This window comes from Nipponia nippon, unplaced genomic scaffold, assembly GCF_047370975.1.
Source record: "Nipponia nippon isolate SJK-2023a ecotype South Korea unplaced genomic scaffold, ASM4737097v1 scaffold_6, whole genome shotgun sequence".
NCBI classification, from domain to species: Eukaryota; Metazoa; Chordata; class Aves; order Pelecaniformes; family Threskiornithidae; genus Nipponia; species Nipponia nippon.
Window position 1 is genome coordinate 67,866,295 of NW_028262380.1, and position 23,892 is coordinate 67,890,186.

Consider the following 23,892-nt stretch of genomic DNA (forward strand, 5'->3'; position numbering starts at 1 on the left):
AGAACACAAGCAATATAGATTACCATATTGGGGGCTGGGTTTTGGGGGGTTTGTGTATACGTGTGCACACACACACATGCGTGGGTGCGTTTTGGTTGGGTTTGGCCTTTGAAATACTCAATTCTGAGAGGAAATCATATCTGGGAATAATAGTGGAAACGGATTGAATGAGCTTTGCGATATATTTTAGTGAAACAATTCAGGGCACTTAGACTAAAGGAAAAAAAGAATGTATGAGTGAGCTCAAACTAATTATTAATAGCTTAACTTGCCAGGAGACTTGGAAATGATCCTGAAGGGTCCTGAGCATCACTTACCCCCGGGGGATTTGGAGGGCATTTCTCACCTTACAGAGTGTAGCTAGTGTCTTGGCTGATGAGACATTTTCCTGACAAAACCCATGTAAGCTGTCTAATTTATCTATAAAAATAATTATAGATGAACTATGCTGTTGGTTTGATTGGGGGGGGGGGGGTGGTATCTCATTTCATGGATACCACAGACCAAACCCACAGTTTGGGTGAGTGTGAGAATTATGCCAGCACTTCAGTGATATGTTTTGAGTGGTGTTTCTGAATAGTAGGTCACCAAGAGACCTTTGCAATGCTAAGAAAGTGTTCTACTAGTACTGATTCATAATTAATCCCTATAGGTTTTTATTGGCACAACACTCCTGCCCATCAAATAAAGTTTTTATTTTCTTCCATATGGGAAAGAGGGGTTTTATGGTGTTTTATACTTGCACTGTTTGAGGTTCTTGGCTTGAAGAAAAATGAGGGAGATAGGAGTTTATTTAAACATAATGTTTACGTTAACAAAACAAAATGTGCTTTGGTTCATATATTGATGGTGCGTTTATACAGGAACTGTTCTACTTAAATAGTTTTCAGTTACAAGGAAAGCTATAGAAAAATAAGTAGAGTCAATTTCAATAACTGCTTAAAACTGCTCATTTCTGTAGTATTTCTCATAGCTTTTCTCTCAGGTTTCTGTAATTTTTCCCTTACGCTTCTGTTTTCTTTCACGCAACTGGTTATCACGGCAGGAAAAGTTAATTCACAGTTTAGTTAATTCAAAGCTTATTGTGTTAAAATATTTTTTAAACATTCAAGGGAATAAAATACTGAGTGCTAGAGGGTGCTTAGGTCCAGCTCACAAGGAAGGACAGAAGAGGCGCGTAGGGACCTTGCTCTGTCAGATCTCTGACTTCGGTCATCACTGTTCAATTCTGTTTTACAGGTAGAACCCTTTAAAGTAAGAGTGGTGTAGAGCATAAGAACTGCTTTCTCTTGTTTTGTGAAGGAGAGGTGAGGAGCCATGGCAGTGGAAGAGGGACGCGTAGCTATTCCAAAAAGCGGTGTCAGTCAAAGCAGAATGTTTGCTTAGTGTATTCCTTCCATTTCTGTGGCTCTGGTTGCTCTTGTTGTGACTCAGTACTCTTTAATGTGTTTCAAGATACGGAATCAACTATATGGCTAATTTAACAGTACAACAACTTCTGGTTTAGGGAGGTTCTTTTCCCTGGAAGGTCCCACAGCACCATCTAGTGTGCCATCCTTTCAGATTGCCAAATGGGTTTGTAATAGCAGAGGTGCCGAGGCTGGCACGCTTTGCTAGTAATGTCTTCTTAGTAACTAACATTAGGATTTGCTGTTTACTCGACATAGATCCAAATACAGGAGAAATTTAGATCTTTTGTAACTTTCTTCTGCAAGAAAAGAGACTTACAAATTAGGTGGAAAAATAACTTTTCTAAAATGTCTATGTTACTGCATTTCTCTTTTCTGCATACAAAACAAAGGAGAAATTGGTGCATCCTTAACACTGCACTAACATATCTTGCACTTAACATACACCCCAAAGCGTGTAATTGTAAGTTTATTATATCCTTATTATACATTAAGCTTGTTATTGAGAAAGGGCCATGCTTACACCTACAGATACCCTAATCCTACAAGCGGTACATCTTTCCTCCTCAGTCCCACGGAGGTCATGCTGTATGGTGTGGGAACCTGCCTGCGTTGTGGAAATTACGGGATTGTGTCAAAGTGATTTTTGCAAAGACAGGGGGATCACTTTGAAAAATGCATGGGTGTAGATGATTGAGAAGTTCCTTTCTCCCTTTTATGCCTCCTCTAGGGAAGGCCCGCCTAATGGCAGTGTGTAAATTCAGTTCCTATGCTGACATACAGAATTACAGTGATCATCTTCTCTGCTGACACCGCGTGAGAAATAAATTTGACCAGGAACAGACAATGGATTAACGAGCTGGAATTAGGAAAAGTATTGTGCGTATGAGGAAGTTTTAAAAGATTCTTATTGAGGTGGGAGGTAAAGGAGAGGAAGAAAGACTTGAAGCCAGGAATGACCATCAGCAAAAGCAGCTGAAGAGGAAATGGGAAACAGTGGGAGCTACAGGCTCGGCAGTATCATTGAATGCACTGAAGACATTAACAAGGCAGCTGACTTGAACATGTTGCACAAGAGAGAGACAACAAAAAGCTGCAGGAAGGTGTTATGAGTTTGAGTGGGGAATATGGCTTGATCCGTTCCAGGTATGTGAGCAAAGGCCCACCAAAATCTCCTTCGGTCACGCACAGTGCTGCGGAGCTGCTGCAGCAGCAGGAGGTTGCAGCACTTGGGAAGTACGGCCAGAAGCAGTTTCCCCAGCAGCACCCCCCCACCTATTGTAGGAGCTATTCCACGCTCTGCCAGACAGCCCCCATCTAACTAAATTTCATTTAGTTATTCTTAAAATATTGCTAATATAGGTTATGAGGTTTCAGAATGTTTGATGGAAGCACTCATTTCCAACTCTGATTCAGACTTTTGTTGTATTTTGTGCATCATTCCAGATACTGGTCCGGTATCACCTGCAAAGCCCCGAGAAGTTTTTATAGTTGTTTTAAAACTTCAGGGTCATTACTATTGTGTTCTGAACTATTCTGTTGCTGTGTAAGAAGAAAATTTCTGATGTGTTACAGATGCCCTCTGCTGGGAAGCCAGGCTAACTAGGCTTATATGGAGTTTTACCTTTCTGAAATAATCTTTTCATACTCTTGGCTTAACTCTCAATCCCATACTGGAGCCTCACCCCTCAACCTTACTGAAAAAAATGCTTTCTCCTTTTGGTTTTATTCTTTACACTCAATCTGTGACAAGTGTAGTAGTGTTACTGCCAGTAGTTCAGATCACTTTATTTCTTAGTTTCTAGGTTCTGTTGTGTTGGAAGAACTGAATTCCGGTTGCTTGCATTCCTTCTGATTCCATTTCGATTCCATACTTGCATAAAATGTGTGTGAGGGGAACATCTGCAATTAGTAATTACTAATAAATAATGGAAATGCTTTTGATTTCTACGGTTATCTGATGCTAGTATGCTTTTTAATACTAACTTGTTCGTTTCTTCTTTTTTCTCTTTTTTTTTTTTTGTTTCCCTTCCCATAGTAGAGGCCATTAGGCTGACACAACAGAACAAAGGTGGTACAATGTCTGAAACAATTCACAAAGTACTATGCATAATCTCATAGTTGATATGAAATCTAGTTTATTTTGTCCCCTCTGATAAAGCAAAAGCCGTTTTGACATCGCGCTTCTAATTTTACAGTTTTGTTATTAAAATCCAATATTGGCATAATTGGATGAGTTGCAGCTATTGTTGTGGTACTTATTTATAATTATAGTTGAATTAGGGTTATGTAGAATTGTATTTTTAATTTTGTATTGTAGTTCATTGCCTTGGTGTTGTACAGCATTTATGAATTTAACAAAAACGTGTGAATTTAACTTCATGCTCTTTTCAATATCTTTTCACATTTTTGTATTATTTATTATGGGGAGGATGGGTGTATTTAGCATCCTAAAAAGCATCAATTCATAAACCTTTGTACTTCCCAGCATTCAGATCAGTCATTTAATATAAAACAGGAAAACAAAGAGCTAAATTACATATTTTATTTTGCAGTCCTACAGTTGTATAAACCTTCTCAGAACCAGCAATGTCCTTGGCGTAGCTGACAGAAAAGGGATGTATGGTAGGAGACTTTTAAAGGCTCGTGTTTTGCACCTGAAAGGATTTTGAAAATAATTAAATTGGAAAGCAAAAGGCAAATGATAATTTGGCTTCAGGAGCTGCTGTGATGTCCACGGGGGAACGGCACAGGGACATTGAAGTTGCATCACGGGGCAATGACTGAAATTATAAGCACACCAGAAAGTGGAGTTCTAGCTTAATCTCTGAGATTGCAGGAGATACACCCAAACATTTATGTCCTTTACATGCGCATGAAGATTGAAAGGGGGAAAACTTATGTTTTATTGTGGAAATCTAGTTCAACATCTCATTCAACAAAAACTTATCGTCTCCAGTGTCGTCTTTAAATAAGAACAAATGAACAGCATAGTTTGTATAGCCATGCTTACACAAATAATAAAAACTGTCTAAAGAACGCAGAAAAAGGTTGTCTCAAACAGGCTCCTGCAGCCCCTTGATCCAAATACTAATGCACTGAAATGTTTTCCAAAGAATTTCAGTTACAGACTTGAAATCATCATGTTAAAATGGTTTAGTACTCAAAAACTGAGATATGCAAAATTCACAGTTGCCTATGCAACCCTGTTATCAGGCACTTTTCCCCTCTTCATTCAGCGCGTACCGATAGTTTCACAAGAACTTGCCTAGTCCCAACCTGACTTCTAGTGTTTTTTGCTCTTCTGGTTTGGAACCAAGTACGTGTATTTAGCATAGGGGTTTTTATCTTGTTCTGTGGTGTCTGTCAAGAGGCTCTGCATAGTTCCAAACGAGGTCAGTGGGGACAGGTAGAAGAAGGGACAAGGCAACTCATTTCTGAGGATTTTGGCTGGTTACCCAGGTATGTGAAAGCTCTGTTTCAGCAGGAGGAGTCATTCTTTATACGATGTCTAAAATTAAGATTACGGCAAATCAGTTGGGCATGGGACTATACTTTAAATCAGTTTATTCAAGAGGATGCATAATGTGGTTTTGCAGCTAATAAGCAACGCTTTACACACATGTCATGTTGTGATGTGGAATTGTGGAGCTGTGACCAGTCTGAGGAGTGAGGGTAGGGGGAAGTCTTGTACTCCTTCACTTGAATAGACTGAGAGTTGGCTTTGAGTGCTGTCATGGTCTTTACAATCTCTATTATGTTCTTGAAAACACTGAACAATAAGCTTTTTGACCTTTAGGAGAGCCCACTTTTTTTTTTTCCTTTGTGATGGTAGCCGATTTTTTGAGAACATCTGTTTATCTGTATTCTGTCGGAACTTTGGTACTTGCTGTCTATTGCTCACAAACGTACCTAATTCAGGCCTAGAAGTACTTTTCTAGAGGCAGGGTTCTCTTTTTTCAAATGGAAAACATTTCAAAGTTGTCTGCAAATTTATCAAAAACAAAATAAAGAAAAAAATACTTTAAAAACACACTTCCAAGCACAAAAAGCAAGGAAACAAAAGACATGAGAAGAAATAGAAATAACAAATGTTTCAAGGTGAAGTCTTTCTCCTGTGTTGTAATCAGAAAAACTGCACAGATTGGGGGGAGGGGGGGAGGCGGAGGGGCAGGCTGAGGTGTTTTGGTTGCTTTTTCTTTTCCAAAAAGTTCCAGTGACCCTTGAAATAAAACCACGTGAGAAATACTTTGGTACACAGATGAAAATTCAGTTTCAATTCTCATTCATGCTTGTCTTCTGATGAAATTATCCAGCATTCATAGCCATTTTTCTCGTACCTTACCCGATCAGTAGCTGCCCAGTTAACTTTTTACTAAACTTTATTTGGTTTATAACATAAAGCTGCTTACGCTTTTGCTCCTTTTGCATCCTGCTCTGATGAAACATTCAAGAACATCTGTAGCTTTAAGCGGGAGTAGGTAATTGATTTCAGAAAATACAAATTTGTTCAGAACTTCGACTACAAAACCCTTTTTTTCATTCTAGCCCTACTTCTTAAGACAAATCAGACACGACTTTGGTTAACGTTTTTTTCACTAGTAATTGCCACATGGGTGTCATACTGATGACCTGTAAGAATGAAGAAAAATTGCATGGGAAATTTGTGGGTAAAGGAAACGAAGGAAAGTTCACATGTATTTCATGCCTCATTACAATAATCCTTACTCGTCTTCTACCATGTGTCCCTCTGGATCTGTGCCCACCTTCCTCTTACTATTTGCATAATTCCTTTCTTAACGATTTGCCATCATAGTTTCAAATCCATTATGTTACTTCCTTTTGCTGTCTGATTTGGCAGCCAATTACATGTATTGATTCTACATATTCTTTTGGAGAATAAACACCTTTTAATATCTGCTCTACAGCAATGCTGTACTGGAGGAAACCTATAGAAAACCTCTTTATCTGTACAAAGCAAATAACAATTAAATGGATCTCCAAGTACATCCTTGCTGTTAAAGTATATGTTTATGCACATGCTTGCACACACAAACCTGTATTTAAACTCTCTTAATTAACACGTTTCATGATCTTTACTGTAAAAAGAAATGTGTTTACAGGTATCTGACTATTCAGACTCCTATGTTGTATCAGTGTCTCAGGTCAGGCTGAGATTTTTTCTTCCCTTTCCACTAAAATCATTGAAATATATTCAGTCAGTCTTTCACATCAGAGGTGTAAATGGATTTCTTGAAAGTTTTTCTGCTGATAGCAAACGGCAGTCACTTTACAACTTTGACTCCATTGTGGGCAGCAGTCGGAAAGCTTGACACTCCACCCGAACTTTGAAGATGCTAAAACTGTGTAATGACCTTGCATTCTCAAGGGCAGATGCTCAGCTTCTGCTGGAAGTGCTAATCTACAATCTGTTTATCTCCATACACTATATATTTGACAGCACTTGCCTGGAAAGCAAGGCAGGGAAAAGCATAGTCAAATCTAGTTATTTTTTCCTCTCTGATGCTGTTAGTGTCCAATGGACTTAGAAACGATAGCCTTTATTTTAATTTTTAGCTTCCTTTGTGCTTTTCAGCCTGTCGTAGTCTTAGAAAGCAGCCGCACTGCCAGTGTCAGAGTATGCTCATCTTTGTGAAGCCTCTGCTAGCGCATGAGCTGGACCGTGTAGATTAACTGTTTTCTTCCACCTTTTCTTTATTCTGAGTGAATCAGATTTTGGTTTTACCTTCAAAACCTAAACTGTCATCTGTATTTTCAGTCAGTAGGCTTTAGACTCAGTGTGCTCTATATATTATTCTTTAGTGGGTATGAATTGAGATGCATCACAAAATGCTTATGAGCATATTGAGGAGCACGTTTCTAACGAAGAGGTAATGTGTTGAAGCAAGGCAATGTGTGCAGGGAAAGGTAATACCTTTTGTTAGACAGATATGCTTTAGTCATGTAAACCCTTCTTCAAATCCGGAACGGAAACCTGAAGAGAAGGGCTTTTGCACATAAAAGCATGTCAGTGTTTTCGGGTAACATGGGCTTTACGTGCCCAAAGTTTGTTCTTTACCAACTCCATCAGTCAGTCTGGTAACAGAGGTTCCCTCCCCTAACAAATCGTGCCTTGCTTGCACCCATAAACCATCACAGGCACCACAGCACTACTAACTGAAAAAAAACCCCTTGGTTTTAATGTAATCCCTGTGGTTTTTCAAACCGGTGCTCCTTATCAAAATAAAACATTAAAATCAAATTACTCTGATTCAGCAACAGCATCTATTTTTTAATATGAACTTGTCTGTTCTGTCAGGTAATTGTTTAGCTTCCCAGGGAATTGCATATGTGTTGCAAATGGGAAAATTCAACCTTGTAAATCCTTTCTGTGTTGAGGCAACAGGAAGCTTGCTTCTGATTATTAAGATCACCAGGTTTAATAGCAAAATTTTGTAAAGAATTGCTAGAATTGACCTTTTGAATGCTAGATTTTCAACAAGCTCAGTCAGGAATCTATTTATGATGTATACCAGGATTCTCTTTCTCTCTGCTTACAGAATTATGAAGAAGTGTTGCTGTCACAGAGGTAACCTTTCCTTTTGTGACATTATATGCTTTGAATTAGCAGTGGCTGTTGTCCATTGTGTTAATATCACCAAGCTTCTAAAGCAAATATATGCCAAGTCACAGGTCCCATCCTAAAGAGGAAGGACACCATCTTTCTTTATCAACAAGATAAAGGGGAAGGTTGTTTTGGTTTGGTTTTTTTACCTTTGCATTTTTTTTTTTGTAACATATAAAAGCGCTATGAAATGTACCGAGGCATGAAGCGCGTAAGAAATGACTAATGGTGCTGAATCAATGAGTTCCTTCAGATTTAGAGGAGAGCTGGCTGTACTCACCAGCTGGCAGTGTGCTCTCTTCTCCCTACACTCAATGCCCATTTGGAGTACAGGATGCTTTTGGCATATCACCTCCTGCTCCATCCATGCTCCTCTTCGCTCATGCGAAGGTCTGAGGGTGGAACCCTGCCGCAGTGGTGTTCTGCCTTCCCAAAATTACAGGATGCTTAGGGAATACTCAGGCACTTGGTAATATTTGAGCTGTGCAGTGTAGTTGTCAATGGGGAAAGGGGAAGAAGGAGAAAGTCTGGCTCACGTATTCTTAGTAGTAGTTCATAAAAGCTGGAGTTTGGTCATTCTGATGAAGTGACTGTGTTGCATCTACATTATACAGATCTTACTGTCAGTTCTCCGCTCTAAGCATCGTAGATGCTACTGTACACAAGTGTCAGTTCAGCTCTTAGTGCCTCCTCCCTTCCTCAACTTTGGTTTCTTCCTCTATGGCTGATATACTTGGACACCTATATTTCTTCATAACTGTTATCTGCATTCTCGTCTAGGCCTCCCTGTAAACAGTCAGTGACTCCCTGAAGCAATTCTTATTGCTTCTACTTCTTCTCTTTCTAGTCTTTTATGATCTATCTCAGCTGTGACACTTGTGAAAAGATAAATGATTATGGATAGCTAGGCTGTGGGGCAGTCAGATATGGCATATATTATTTATTTCAAAATATGTTTTTAAATTCTGCAGAGCCTTCAGGTTGCACAGCTTAACTGTTGCCTCCTTAATCCTTCTTGTCTGCTATCATTTGTGGCATTTACTTGTTGCATTTTGTTTTAAGAGCACAAAAGGAACTCTCTGCCTAATGGGCTGTCTGGATACGAGACTTTTTGTGGACCCGGAAAGCAAATGCAAAACTAGTCATATAAGGTTTTTCTTTATATTAGCTTCCAAAAGACTGAAGTAAAGCAGTGTTACTCAAGGTTAAATGAAAAGCAGGGGACAACTGCTTTTTTGTTCGGTTGTTTTTCACTTGGAGCTAAAAAACAAAACAGAAAATAAGCATCCTTTTAGATGGATGTGAACAAGTTTTGGACTTTAAACAATTAAGTTTGTGAATAGCTGAAAGACTAGTTATTCTTGAGACATATCTGGATGAAGAATAGTCTTGGCTTAGAGAAGTTCTGAACAAGCTTTGTGAATTAGCATGCATTAAATGATAGAATCATTTTATTGAGCAATAATAAAATATTGAAGTTGGATGGAAGGATGATGGGGAATTGCTATTTGCAGCTATGAAACTGATGCATGTCATGTTAACTCCCAACCCAAACAACTCATTTTAAGATTTGCTCTCATGAAACTTAAAGTCCTTTCTTTTGTCCAATCATCAGCTTTAAACCTGTTCCTTGTCAGTGAAGACAACAAATCTTTTTGCTTGTGTCTGCCTGGGGGACGTGGAAAGCTGAGGTGGTCCTGTGTGATTAAATTAGATGAAAGACTTGCCTTCTACCAGTGAGACGCGACGTCTAATCAAGTGAAATGAGTTTTGAGATCTCAGCTCATTTCCTTGGGGAATATCAGTTTACATTATACAGTCACGACACCTAATTCATCACGGTTGATGTGGCTTTTGCTCAGAAGAGGACCTGGGACTGGGTAGCATGGGACTTGATCACAAGTCTCCCCCCTAAGGAGGAGCAGCTTAGTGGAGTTAAGATACAGCATAGTGAGGAGAGAGCTTTCATATGTGTTTTAAAATAATTGATCTATTCTGTATATCAGATCTTTTAAAACAGAGGGGCTTAGGTGCAAAATGGGGAAAGCTAGAGGTAAAAAAAAGATACTTTGTACTGAGTATAGTTTATAAAATGATCGACATGCAGATGTTAACATACACAGTGAAGAGCAAAGTTGAACTTCTTGTCAGTTAATTTCTGTGATGTTGAATGATGTTTGTGTATTTCCATGCACTAAGGTACATGGGAGTAAAGAGTATTCTGCTTCCCTGACTAACAGACATCTTTTTTTTATTTCTTCCAGGGCATTGTTATAACTCCACTTCTGCTTCTGCTTTTTGTAAGTATCTTGATCTTACGTTGTCTTTTTACTGGGTGATCTTGCACCTATTAGACAGTATGTTTAAGATGTAAATTTGGGTGATTTAACAACACTTAAATAACAAGCACGATTTTTCTGGTCAGTATTTGATGGCCTTTCTGGGAGGCAACTTGTTTCAAACTGTGTCGCAATGAATGCAAACACTACCTGCACTTCATTCTGAGATGACCAAAACCCGTTGTCCTTGCAGAATCACAAAACCATGTGTTATTAGTCAGGCTGGGTAAAATACAAACACTTGCCAAGTAAGATGATCACCCAGGAGATCTCCTGGAGAGCTTTCACATACAGGAGCTGGACAAGATTGTAATGATCCAAAATGGGTGACAGGCCAATTGGGAAAGCACTGTTCAGATAAACAGAGCCTCGCTCTCGGGCAACTAAGCCCATGGGTATTTTTGTGGTAGAGGTTAGTGAGTTAGCAGCAGCAAGACAGATTACTGGAGCCCCTGTGTACCGGTAAATGTGATGCTGCTTCATTCCTGTTAGTTCAAGATTTCATTTTCGATCGTTAGTCTTCAGTCAGGGCCGTGGTTCCTTACAGTTCGAGGTAGAAGAAAAGGGAGAAGACCAAGTTTTAGCTTCATGTTTTATAAAGGTATGGATATTAGTCAGCATATAATGAAGATGCTTTAACAGATGGGTAATGGGGCTTTAATAAGTCCCTTGTCAGTTAGGAAGTCTTTACGCTTGTGGAGGATTTGCTGGCAGAAATGGTATGGTATAGTGCAAGTTACTGAGGACTGTGGCTTTGTGAAGAGCAGGGAAATGGGCTGAAACACTTCAAGGATTTCAAGAAAGGTATACATTGTCTTTTATGTTTACCTTACTAATTGCATTGTTTGTAAGCCAGCACCCTTGAAAGGGGGGTAAGCATGAAGTTAGTCTGAAACAATTTGTAAGTGGCATGCAAGTGGCACACTGTTTATAGTAGGGATGCTTAAGCAGCATATGTACTGTATACAAATATAGCAGTGTATACTAAATTAGGATAAATAGTACTGCACAGTAACTGTAACTTTATCAGCTACTGCTTCAGTAAAGCTGAGTGGGAATATTTTTATTTTACAGGATTTTTATTTTACTATAACAAATGGTAATTCATCTGATGTAGCTATGTTTACACAAGAACTGCTTTGACCATATCATATGTATCAATACACACCAGCAAAGCTTTCTTGATATACCTGGGACCATAGACTTACTGTAGGTTGAAAAAGATAACTGTTCTAAGAAAAAAATGGGTGTTTTGTTATTCTTGCACTGAGTACATTGATTCTAGATGATCTGCCTCACTGTTTTCCTGTCCCTCTTGTATGGAATGTGTTTCTTCCACAGGCATTCATCCAGAGACCTTTACCTTTGTTTCTAAGTGACTGAAGCTTCATCTCTTTTTACTTCTGCTCATTGGCAACTTTCACCCTGCTATATCTTACAGAGTTTTGGTGTTCTGCATAGCCAAAAGGGCTATTTTCTGTAGAAATTGAAATGCTAAGGAATGATCTGCTTACTTTTTCAAGCAAGATAAAGATCTTTCCTTTGGTGACTTTATGGACAGATAACAAGATACCCTGCCCCATAAATTGCAGTTTTCACTGTTACTTCTCAAAAGAGGTGGTAGAACTTTCTATGTGCAAGAACAGGAAGGCAAAGCATATGCACCTCTTCTTCCCACCAGCCCTGGAGACACTTGCATGAGAAGTGTGTAAAATGCACATTAATTGTTCTGCGGTTTGCAGCACGACTCAGAGCTGTTCTTCTTGAGCAAAATATGCACATGAATTTTTTTTTCATCAGAGTGATAAGCAAACTAGTCTGAGGATGGGGGGGAGAGTTACAAAAGCTGCATTTTTTTTTGTGACAAAGCCCCAAACTTGAGGACTTCTCTTGGGGTATATAAATATTTAAAACTCCTTGAGATCTTTGCTGAGGACTTGACACATGAAGAGCAGCCATTCTGGTCAGTCCAGTAGCACATCTTGCCAAGATGAGGTCCACCTTCTCTGTAGGTTCAGTTTATCCAGCGGCAGGTATTTAGGACAGCAAACTAAACGTGCACGCCCTGATGCACTGTTCCTGTACCCTGGTAGCCTGTGGTTTGGACTGCTGAAACCTTTTTTCTTGTGAACCTCTCTAATTTTCCTTTGAGTTTCTGTGATACCTCTGTCCTTCTCAACGTGTAGTGGATTCAAGCACACAGTTCACGCGCTTCTGTTCGCTTGTTTACAACCTGCTGCTTGATCATTTCATGTGGTACTCTGTAGTTACTGTGGAGTGAACAACACTGACTAGTAATTTCCCGGTTATCTTTTCTGGACCATTCATTAGTTTAGTCATGCAACTTAGCCTTAGTGCTTAGTTGTTAAAGGGTGGAATTTTCAAGTTTCAAAATAAAACTCTCATTTGCCTCAGCAGTAGCTGAGCTGGGCTTCTGAATACCATTCAGGGACCTTTGAAGTCAATGCCTTCAGTGAATTTTAATTCCTGAATTTGGTACTCATGAGCATTAACTCTTCCACAGAATCATACTACGATAGTCTGAATGCTGTATTGTATTAGTGATCCTATTTGTTAATCTCCCTGTATACACTGCACAAAATACCCCTAGTGCTGCCAGAAATAAAATACGTTGTTGTCCCTTAGCTTGTTTTTGTTATATAGCTTAACCTGCGGTAGTGGTTATGGTTTAAATTTTGCCCTATGTGCACCAGAGAATATAATGTTCTGAACTGCCTTTTCTGTTCATAATTGCCTAGTAATGTAAATATAAATTGTCTAAACAGCATTGATAAAGACATGTTGAAGCTTATAATAAATAATGCATTTAATGCAAATAATTTATCATCTTAAATGAGTGGTCCTGAACATAAGATTGTCAGTTACATTCCTGAAAAGTGTATTTCTACTATGAAACTTTTGGTGTAAAGCTTACTCAAAAAAAAGCATTCTAAGAGGTTCTGATTGATTTAATGAAGCCTTAAATACTGCGCACACAATTACCGGACTGTATCTGTGTGAAGATGCCTAGCTAGACTTCAAAGAATAGCCACCTTCACCACAGATACCTCTGATTAACATTTTACCTAATAAGAAGCTATTGAATCTGGCTTCCAGATGTGTTAATCTGCAATATCATCATCCTCATGTTAACCCTTATTATTAACAGTTAATATGTTATATTCCCAGCAAAGATGTTATAAATGGGCAATGTCCCATAAACTATATATAATGTTCAGTTTAGTTATTTCCTTTAGTAACTGTAATAACATTTTATGATTTGTAGTAACGGTTTATGATTTGAATTCTTAAGTACGCTGCATTTGGGTACATTTACATTACTAAAAGACAGTTAGACAAAAGGTGTCGTCATACTGTGAAGGTAATAGTGCTGTGATCTCTTTAATAACCTCGAGATGTCAGCACCTTTTTATGATGTCTCATTTGAAAGACAGAACTTCAGGAGCACTGCACTCTGCAACAGTTGTAGCTCTATCATCTTACTTATATGTCCTTAGATTGTAACTTTAGTCATGGAAAAACAGGAATACGTATGAATGCAGGTTTATTTTCATTGAGGGATTTCATATGCCTTTGTATCGCACAGGATGGAGGCCAGCCCGATGCCTCAGTAAGGTTGGATTTGCCCTGGAAGCAGAGTGAGCACAGACGTTGTACTGCCATGTAAGAGGATGATGCAGAGTGACATTTCTCATATGAACGTAGCTCTGTTCCTTTCCAGCCGCATTGGGGTGGAGTTGCCCTCTCTGAACTTAAAGTTGGTTGAGCACGTGGACTGGCAACTTTACCAAGCCACGCAAGCTTATGATTTTGTTGACTATTTGGTATCAGAACACAAGAAGTCAGTCATCTGCACACCTGTTGGAGCCAAATGTGATGCTGGGGGTTTTATGGCACAGTACCCCAGCTCTGCCACCTTCTTGGTGTTACCCTTACTGTTGAGACTCAGTGCCTGATGGATGTGGTCTCTTCAGTTGTTGGAAGCACGGCTGGTTAGCTATCAAAGTAACAGAAGTCAAGGTGTGAATGCATGTTTTTATTGAAAGCCATCAAAGAAAACGTTAGAGATAAGTAAGTGTTTTACATTTTTATGTACTTTACATTCCTCAGAAGCATGCCTGCAAACCAGTTAACGTGGAATGTTAAAGAGCCAATGCAAAATTCATGTGTATTTTTAAAAATACACTTGGCAAAAACCTCCATGTAACTGTCACGCGTTGCTCCCATGTTTGCTGTTTTACCAAAGGAGATTACCATGACATTTGTGTCAAAACGGAATCTTCCCAAGGCTTTATCAGCTTGCTCTTTTTCTTAATTTATTCAGTGATATTTTCTGTTCTGGTACCCTCTCAAATTTCTGAATTTTATAGTAGGTATTTTTATGGTGGCATTGTAGTAGTGATGCCATAAGTACTAGAAAATAGCGCTGCTGAAAGAATTCAGGAGTAGACAAGTGAAGGAAATCCTGTGCAAGTATCGCAGAGAAAACTGAAATAAAATGACTGGTGAATAATAAGGACATGAATGAAACTAGAAGCTGATTGAAATACTGAAGTTAAAAGCTTTCCTCTATATTAACAATCCTTAAATTAAAACATTGTTTTAAAAGTTGTTGATACTTCTCAAATTTTTGCCAAGTCTTCTCCAATCCTATGTATTTCAGATAAACCTCTTTATTAAAAAGAGCTGTCATTACATATTTTTTTAAACAGGATTCCTACACACTATGTCTTGGTTTTTCTCTCAAGCACTTGGTAAATGAGAGTTGATACCTGTCAAATGAATCGTTAAATATGCAAATATTGTAGTAGCTGGAAAGCCTTGGAAGTTGATAAGGAAGTTGCAGCTAATGGATTTCACTAGTATGTGACAAAAGGCTGATTACGGGGCGGGGGGGGGGTGGGGGGGAGGAGAGAAGGGGAAGCAGCGTAGTGCATTAACTGTTAACAGATCAGCTCATTCATGTGGAAGATTTAAAGTGCATCATTATTTCTACCTGGTTATTTACCTCGTGGTTTCCTTTCTCTTTAATCATTGGGAAGACAAAATTCTGTGATCTGATCCAAACCCTTTTAACCAGAACTTTTTAATGACTGCCGTGAAATATTTGCTTAATCATTTTATTCTTTTTCCAAATTCACCTTGTATGGCTTTATTATATAAATTGCATACAAATAACAGTCAGAGAATAACAGGGGCCCTCCCTCTTCCTGACACGCACACAGAAAATATTGTAAATTTGTCTAGGTAAGACTCTAAAATATGTAACGTTTCTGTGGAGGACTTTCTTTTCTGCTTGGTTTAGCTCTTGAAATTTTCATCTATACAATGCTAGGGGAGCCTTTTAAGTACACATCCTGATTATAGACAGCAAAAGGTAACCACACATCTTAATAGGATCGTAGAACCAAGGTACCAGGAGAATCCCATCCTGACTCACCCAGTCCACCTCTTTTCCATGCTGTGCAATTCACCTAAAAACTGAACATGATCCAACTTAAAAGTAAGGATTTTTGCTCTCCCTGCACCCTTGCAATACTGGAAACTTGTGTTTCTGATGAGCAGAAACCAAATTTCAAGTAAGTATTTGTGATGGGGGGTTTTATCCATTTGTCTTTGTTTCCAATGTTATCTTACACCTGCATAGCACTTCTCTGAAATGTATCACCCTGGCTCAGACATAGCGTATAATCCTATCGTCTTTCCCAGTCTTCAGTCAGCTAGGCTACACAAGCCATGCTTTTCTAATCCTTAAAACATAAATTAAAAAAAAATTAAAAAATCCCTTATTCTGAGGTGTTTTGTGCACCTGTTCCAGTTTTAATTCCCTTTTCAGCCCAGGTAATAAGAATCGTGCACAGTTGCGCAGTGTTCTTCACAAGGGCTTATCCAGGCCTTGTGCAATGTCACAAGTATCCCCTGCCTTGATTGATTTATATCTTCTGGTACATCGCAGCTGCCTTTTTCATGGATACATAATATTCATGATTCTTAATTATCCTGTATTTGCTAATCTGTTTCCTTCCAGTTAGCCACCCCCTTGTTTGCAGCAGAATTTTTGGATACTACTCCTTAAGCGTCAGCTCTCCAAGGGTATTAATCACCTAACTCCCATTTAGGTGCCTTTGGGTTGTACACTTGATCTCATGTCTTTACATTACCCCTCAAGATCATTGTGCCGTGGTAAAGTAGAAGAGTAGCTCTGGTATATTTCAGAGTAAGAATACCTATGGTTGTTTTTACAGCTCTGTAAAAGGCTTTAAAATCAACAGGTATATTTGGATTGTCTTGGTGTTTAATGTGTCACAGGGGAACCCAGAATGGGATTAGGCATCTGTGATCCCTTTAACAAGGGAACCCCAAAATATACAGTCTACTTGCCCAAGCCAGAAAAAAAGAAATTGAAGTTGACAGATTGTCAGCTTTTCTTTTTCCACACTTCTGATTATGAAACTTAGAGGTTTGGTTTTTTTGGGTTTTTGTGTTGGTTTTTTTTTAAAAAAAAACAAAAACAACCAAAAAAACTGGAGGGTATATGGCAGTATATATATGTGTGTGTCTTGTTCATTGTCCTTCATTACCAAACTGGATGCCATCCACATCTTTTCCAAAAGTGCATCACCTTCCATGTCCTTTCTGTAACAGGGCTGTCATCCACAACAGAACATAAAGGGATTAGTGCATGGGGTGGTCCAGACAGGCCTGTAAGGCAGCTGAATGTGGACTGGATGAGAGTAACCAGAAGCAGTGACAAAACAGCATTGAACACAAAATTTAAAAAGACAGGTATCAGAGTAGCCTGACCTGAAGGTGGAAAAGAAAAGCTTAAATTGAACATCTCACATGAGAGAGCAGCCAGTGACCCTCCCCCTCAGTTCTGCCCTGTTTTCACCCCGCCTCACCTCCTCATCTCTGCTCAACAAATGTCGAGGCTGAAGCTGGCTGATGGCGTATGAGGAGCACAAAGACGTAACCTGAGGAAACATGTTAATTGCAGGAGAATGCTGGAAGAATAAGGCCCTGGAGGACAGCTGCCTCCAAAGTGGACTCAATATGTGCAGCACATGTGGCACTGGATTATAATTTGGTGTGACTGGTAGGAGGTGTGTTTCTTCTGAGTCAGTGGCAGTTGTAGACAAGGGAACACTTGTGGTGATACCTGCCTGGTCATCCAGAAGGATAAGAATGGAGCATCTGGCTTGTGGAGGCAGTCTAGGCTGGGAAATGGAATTGTCTTGTTTTTATGCAAGGAAAGTTTCTTTTGTTTGGTTGTTTTTTGCTTTTTGTTTTTGCCCAACCAGTTAAATATAGCCTATCAATTAAGGATAAGCCAATGTTTCTACCACAAACTCATAAAGAAACCCACTAAATAATTTGCCAGGAGTTTTTTTAAAACAGGCAGCCTCTTGAGAAGAAAGGTCTAGGACTAAATTAGCAAGAATGCTGCAGGTCAGGTTTGAAGTACTGCATGGTGACAGAATTGTTTGGAAAGATTTGCCTGGAATTCTCTCTTATTACAGCCATATCCAGCAAACACTTGGCAGAAGGCGCAGTTCCTGCTCATCTGAATTGTCCTTCTGAAATCACCCAGATTATTTAAGTGAAAAGTGCCTCTCCCTAAGCAAGAATTTTCAGGGTCTTTTTTTGAATAGTGAGTCTGTTCAAGCAGGGCTGGCTTATTAATAAACCTTTAACTGAAATGCTGCTATCCAGAATAGAATTAAATATCAATATCAAACTTCTGTGTAAAAAATGTTCTAAGATAAGCATAGACAATATGGTAGCATGAAAATTTGTCATTAAATGGTGCATTTTACCTTCCATAAGAGACTCCAATCAGATTATTTTTTATATCTGTAAATCAGCAGTTTGATTCTATGATGTTTTTACACCAGTTCTTACAGTACTTCTGTTTGTTTGCCTGTGAAGAAAGGTTCATTTTTAGGTATGGAGATTATTATAACAAGGAGGGCAGCCAAATATAATCAGACATTTTAGCATAATGCTCATTTTGGTGCAATGCAGATCATCTAGGTTGTTTTTTAAAAAAATTTGTTTCATGACAGCAAATGGAGCACAGAACTTAGCTTCATCCAATGAAAACCTGAGCAAAATCATATTTATTCATTCAGACAGAATATTTGCTTTTGTCAATGTGTAGGAAGGTTTGATTAACGTTATAGCAAGCTTTGTGTTTCCTCCGTTCCTCAGTTCTCACTTCTCTTTCTCAAAATGGATGTGACGAACATACCCAAGTTCAGAGGAAGTCTGGAACCCAGGCAATATCTGAGAGTCTGCGGGACACTTACGTTTGTGAGCCTGACGAGTTTGCACACTACAAATGTTGAGGCCTGGTCAAATTATGCATCTATTAGCTGTGGGTCCTTCAGCATTTGTGATTCCTCATGGTTAGCCACCGTATGTCCAAGTCTGGGTTACAAATTCTTTTTCTTCTCTGGGATTGAGAAGTTCCTGCCTTCTCTTTTCTTCAGCCTTTATCTTCTGTGTCTTTCTCTGGGAGTAGATTTAAGATTAGGATAACACTTGGGAGTTTATAGACGTTGTCTAACAGACAGATTCTGATAAAAACCAGTCCGCCGAAGTTATTGTCATAATATACAGAAGGGAAACAAAGTTCAGAAGTCTGAAGAAGTAATGTCAGTACTGTAGGTGGGACAGGGAAGTCTGATACCATAGCAGTGCATGAAGGGGGGGCAGAGCCTAGCAAGCACACTGCTCCGAACCTCTGTGCCCAGGTGTGCTATAGCAGAGTGTTAGGACCTCTTAAGGACCCAAGAAAAAAGCTAGCTCCACGCTATTCTGTAGAAAGTAATGAAGGTCCTGGAGACTGGCAGAAAAATATGGTTCTCAACTATGCAACTGAAACAGGATCAAAAACAGTGTGGTCACAGGATCATGCAGGAATCGTATTAGAAGCAGGAAAAACTTGAACTTTTTCTACAAGGAGGAGAGGATTTTTTTCCCTACAAACCAGATATAGTTGAAGAACTCACTTCCTCTGCGCAAAAGCAGGGTTAATTAATCATTTATTTATTTACTTGGTCATTTTGACATTTTGGACTCATATGTGGATTTCTGTTTCGTTTCAAATGTAGTCAGGGTGAGATAGTTACCTGAAACGTCTGCCCTTTGGTGGTCCAGATGACAGTGAGATGAGCCTGAATGGGTGCGGTGAAGCTGACAGGGTGAAGAACCGTACCCTGATATCCTGATACAGAAGATTGTTTCTTCGAATAAAATAATTCTACTTTTCCTAGGTAAATTGGTTTAGCATCCAGCACAGTACCTATAATTCAGTTTCTAATTATGTAACAAAACAAACAAACAAAACCCCAAAAAACCCCACACCTAAACCAAAACATATCCGTATATATCCCAAGTGCTTAAGAATCCACAACAGCTTGAAGACACTACATTTGAAGTAATATTTTAAAAAGTTGGCAAGACTATTGCTGTTTGAATGGCTGCCTTTTTCAGCAGTGTGTTACATTGTTGGACAGTTTTTCATTCCTGACTTAGAAACTTAGATTATGCATCCACTAAGCATAAAACTTTAAAGTAGTGAGAGAAATCCAATCAATGTTTTTATAAAAATGCACAAGAGCCACTGCCAAAGTGTCATAGTTTTGTGAAGCTATGCAGAGGGTCCTGGCATGCAGACTGCTTGGTTAGATTCACTCCTCTGTGACCCAAGCAGATTTTAAAGTTTAAAAATCTTCACTTTCACTTGAAAAAGCTTCCTTGAATACACAGTAAGTAATGCTTTTAGCTCCTCAGCACGTAGCAAAAAATAAGTCCAAGTACAGTTTGAAAAACTATGAACCTTTTAAAATTTCAGAAGCTCCTTACAAGAATTAAAACAACAAGGAGATCATGAGTGGTATGATGGAGTTTTCTGGTCCACTTTCTGCAAGGAATCATGCAGAGGCCCGTGTCCCTTGGGAATGGAGTAGCTGTACTGCCTAACTTCAGGTACTCATGTGGGTGATCTGAAGCTTCCCCTGCAAGCCCTTACTTCTCCCTCTTGTCTCCATGGGAAATTTAGGCTCCTTAATCTCGGTGCTCTCACTTGCACCCTACTCGCAGACCAGAAGTCTCAGTGCTGACATCAACTTCAGGTCCCCTCTTACCGTCTTCTGTGCCTACATTGTTAAAATTGGAGGTGATGGGGATGAGATGCTGTAATTTATTAAATGGCCAAACTGAGTCTTACCTGATGCTGCCTGTTAAGGTAACGCATAGGAAACAGCCATATCCCATATGTTCTGCCCAAGACTCTCTACCTAGAGTGTATTCAGAAAGGGACATAGGAAAGCAAGGGGTGGAGTATGGTTAAAGAAAGAGTAGATTTGGTCTGGTCCCACTCTCTTAAACTCTAAGCTGGCCAAGCGACACTCAAGGTCCCATGATTTCCTAGCGTCAGAAGTTAATTCCATTTCATGCTGTTTCCCAGTTCTGATGCCATCTGCGTGCACCAAAAGCTCAGCTCGCATACGGACAGCCCCACTGGTGTGTACGCTGTTTCGCCAAGCAGTGCATATACAAATGGCATTTACAAAAAGCAGTTCATATACAGGTAAACCACTGCAAAAGTGGTATAATTGGTGTTTTCTCATCAGATTATTTTCTGCAGGTAAAAGTTACACTTGTACATTTCTGAAGAAAGTAAAATACTTCAGTATGTGAAATTTCTGATTTTTCTGTTCTTTGAATTTCTGAAGAATCTGGTTTTATGCCAAACCCACTTTTTATGGCCATATGTTGATTTTTCTAGGCAGAGTTATAGGAAGTGACTAGATTGTATGATCACCTTGTCTATCATGCCTGCGGGTAGCTTTGAAAGGAAGATAAGTGTCAAAGTATAATGCATTCTGAGTGTAATTTATGAGAATGACGTATGTGAGAATGTTTTAGGAAATCAGCATCGTTCAGATGGAGCTGAAAAGATTCTGAATTCTGTCATCATTTTGAGGATCTTTAAAGTGAAGTGCAAAATGTAAAATAATGTGGATCTGTGAAGTCCTCAGAGTTATGTCATTTACCCTCATCATGAAGCAAACGGTTGTCTGTGGAAGCTCTGACAATGCTATTTCAGTCTTCTTACTATATATTTCTTAATGCATATTCTCTTGCTGTTAAAGATACATTAAATTATGTTAAATGAAACTTTTCAATGACCTAGCATAAAACAAATCTAATCAGAATATAAAAAATAGTAAATATTTTCCTAAGTATTCTGAAGTTGCAAAAATCCCACTGACTGTGTTTGGTTCACCTTTTCTACACGCATCTTCAAAAAAAAATGCTTTTAGCATTTACAATTGTAATTTAGAGATCACCTACGTGAAGACTAAGCCTGTCACTGTTTAGTTGTCTTAATGAAAGAATAGTTATATACTTTCAGTAGATCTCTTCTTTAACATAATTGAAATAAAACATGTGAATGTCTTCACTATATTATTTATTTATTTATTTATTGAAATAACTACAGCAATTTTTGTTGCTTGATATTTATGTAAACGGTAAGGTTAGTTGAGCTAACTGCTTGCTTAGTAAGATTCACTCCCTGTCTTTTTAGACTATCATCCTACAAATGCTTATGTGATTTACTTTGCATATATGTGTAGCAGGGTTTCAATTAAACGAATATTGATGGAACTATTACCTTAGGTTATAAAATAATCAACCAGAGATTGTTTTAGTTTTGTTATTGTGGAATACCAAATGCTTTATTGTGACTTAACAATTAAACATGTGCGCACATACTTCCAAGTTTGTGCACATACTTCCAAGTTTTTATGCATAAAATAAAATGTATATTAATGTGTGATATCTGTGTATGAAATTTGTAGATGCTAAGAAAAAGTGCAATATTAATGGTATATTTTTATTTTGTAGCTTGGATCGTCCTCCTCTGTGCCTTTTACATCTATATTCTCGCAGCTGTTTATGACTGTTGTAGTCCCCCTTATTATTGGACAGGTATGTCTTTTAAATATACACTCTTATTTAAAAAAATAAGATAAAGAGAGCTATCTTAAAGACAGACTGGCAACCTGGTAAGCTGCCACATAGGAACAGCCTCAGGATAGTGAAGTCTAATATCAGAGAAAAGATGCTACAGTGCTCCCTGGAGCCACATTGATCTTTGTTGAGATTGAGCATCTGTCCCTCACTACCACAAACATACGCTACTGCATATCGAGAAGGGAGTTTGTGAACATAAAGTGGGAAAAATGGCAGCCCAGACTGTGAGAAATTCCAGCCCCATACAAATGAGCTTTGAGAATACTGTCTAGTCCTATTGTCACATGCCCTTTGCCTGGTTGATGAAGGAAGTTCTCCCTGTGTAGTATCTACTACTAATTACAGGAATAAAAAATTCTCTACATTAAGAAATATATAAGGGCTAAGCAGTCACAAGTTAAGAAATAATAAAATTAAGGCTGCTCGAGCCATTTTGCATAGGCTTTACAATAAGGGTTTTAATTGCACAATTGCAAACTATTCTTTCTGCATGTCTCCTCTATCATTTGTTACACTGGATCAAGGATATTCATGGAATGAGCAGCTGTTCAATATTTCATTGTATACTCATTGTTCATATTGAAACACAAGGCCTTATTTTTTATGGCATATGATTGAAATCTTTCACTGAATGTAAAGAAACTAATTGCAGTATAAGATTTTTCTGTTGTACTCGTCTCTGTAGTATGTGTTTTTTCACAAATATTAATTGTTTTTTCTGCCATGTCACGGTGGGAAATTGCTATATTAAGACCAAAAGCTGTCAGAAGTGTCCACTATTCTTGGACACCAAAACCAAAACACCCGAAGCCTAATTCTGACATACTTGTAAGTATTCATTGTTCTCAGGCATTCAGAATGCACAAAGGAAATATCAGTGGGATGTACAGTTCATTCCCAAGGGGTGCCATTGCTGCTTCTAGCACCCAGTTTAACTCTGGGTTCAGCTGGAACTTTTCTGAATTTTGTCAGCCTAAAGCAGACTTTGAAATGGAAAGGTGGTTAAAATGTAGGCAAATGGAAGTGGAGTCTATAAAGGAGCAGCCTGGACGAGGTTAAGAATACCTGTCATTGACTGTTCTACACAGCACAGGCCATCAGTCTCGTATCAAACTGTAATTGCACATTTCAAAATTGGCATGTACTGTAAGTCCTAGTGAAGTTTGTTTCTTATATCATCAAAAAAACCTCATTAAAGTCTAATAAGAAGATGAGTGTGATAAGCATGACAGTAGCAACCAGCATCAGTACCTGCGTAACCTGGATGTAACCATACCGTGTGGAAAATGGACATAACCTCTGTGTCTCTGAAGGCTATTGAATTACTCACATGCTTTGAGTTAAATGCCTGAGAACCTCCTTATTAATTAGGACCACAAAGGGTTGCTGATGAACATACCTGTGTATCACGTTCTTATCTCATCAAAATTAAATTAAGTCTCCACCAAAA

The 23,892-nt window shown here is 38.7% G+C and overlaps 1 protein-coding gene across 6 annotated transcripts in view; it reads left to right on the forward strand.

Moving 5' to 3' along the window:
- Window positions 1-23,892, forward strand: part of SLC10A7 (solute carrier family 10 member 7) — a 152,341-nt gene that overhangs the window by 89,917 nt on the left and 38,532 nt on the right. For 4 of the 6 annotated variants that reach the window (XR_015700029.1, XM_087737538.1, XM_087737537.1 and 1 more), the window contains 2 exons: window positions 10,299-10,334; window positions 22,314-22,397. Coding sequence is in view for 3 of the 6 variants with exons in the window: in XM_087737538.1 (XP_087593664.1) it covers window positions 10,299-10,334; window positions 22,314-22,397 (120 nt within the window). In the remaining 3 variants the exon portion in view is untranslated. Of the gene's footprint in view, window positions 1-10,298; window positions 10,335-22,313; window positions 22,398-23,892 lie in introns of those variants that run through there. The other 2 variants (XR_015700030.1, XM_087737539.1) reach the window with 2 other exon arrangements.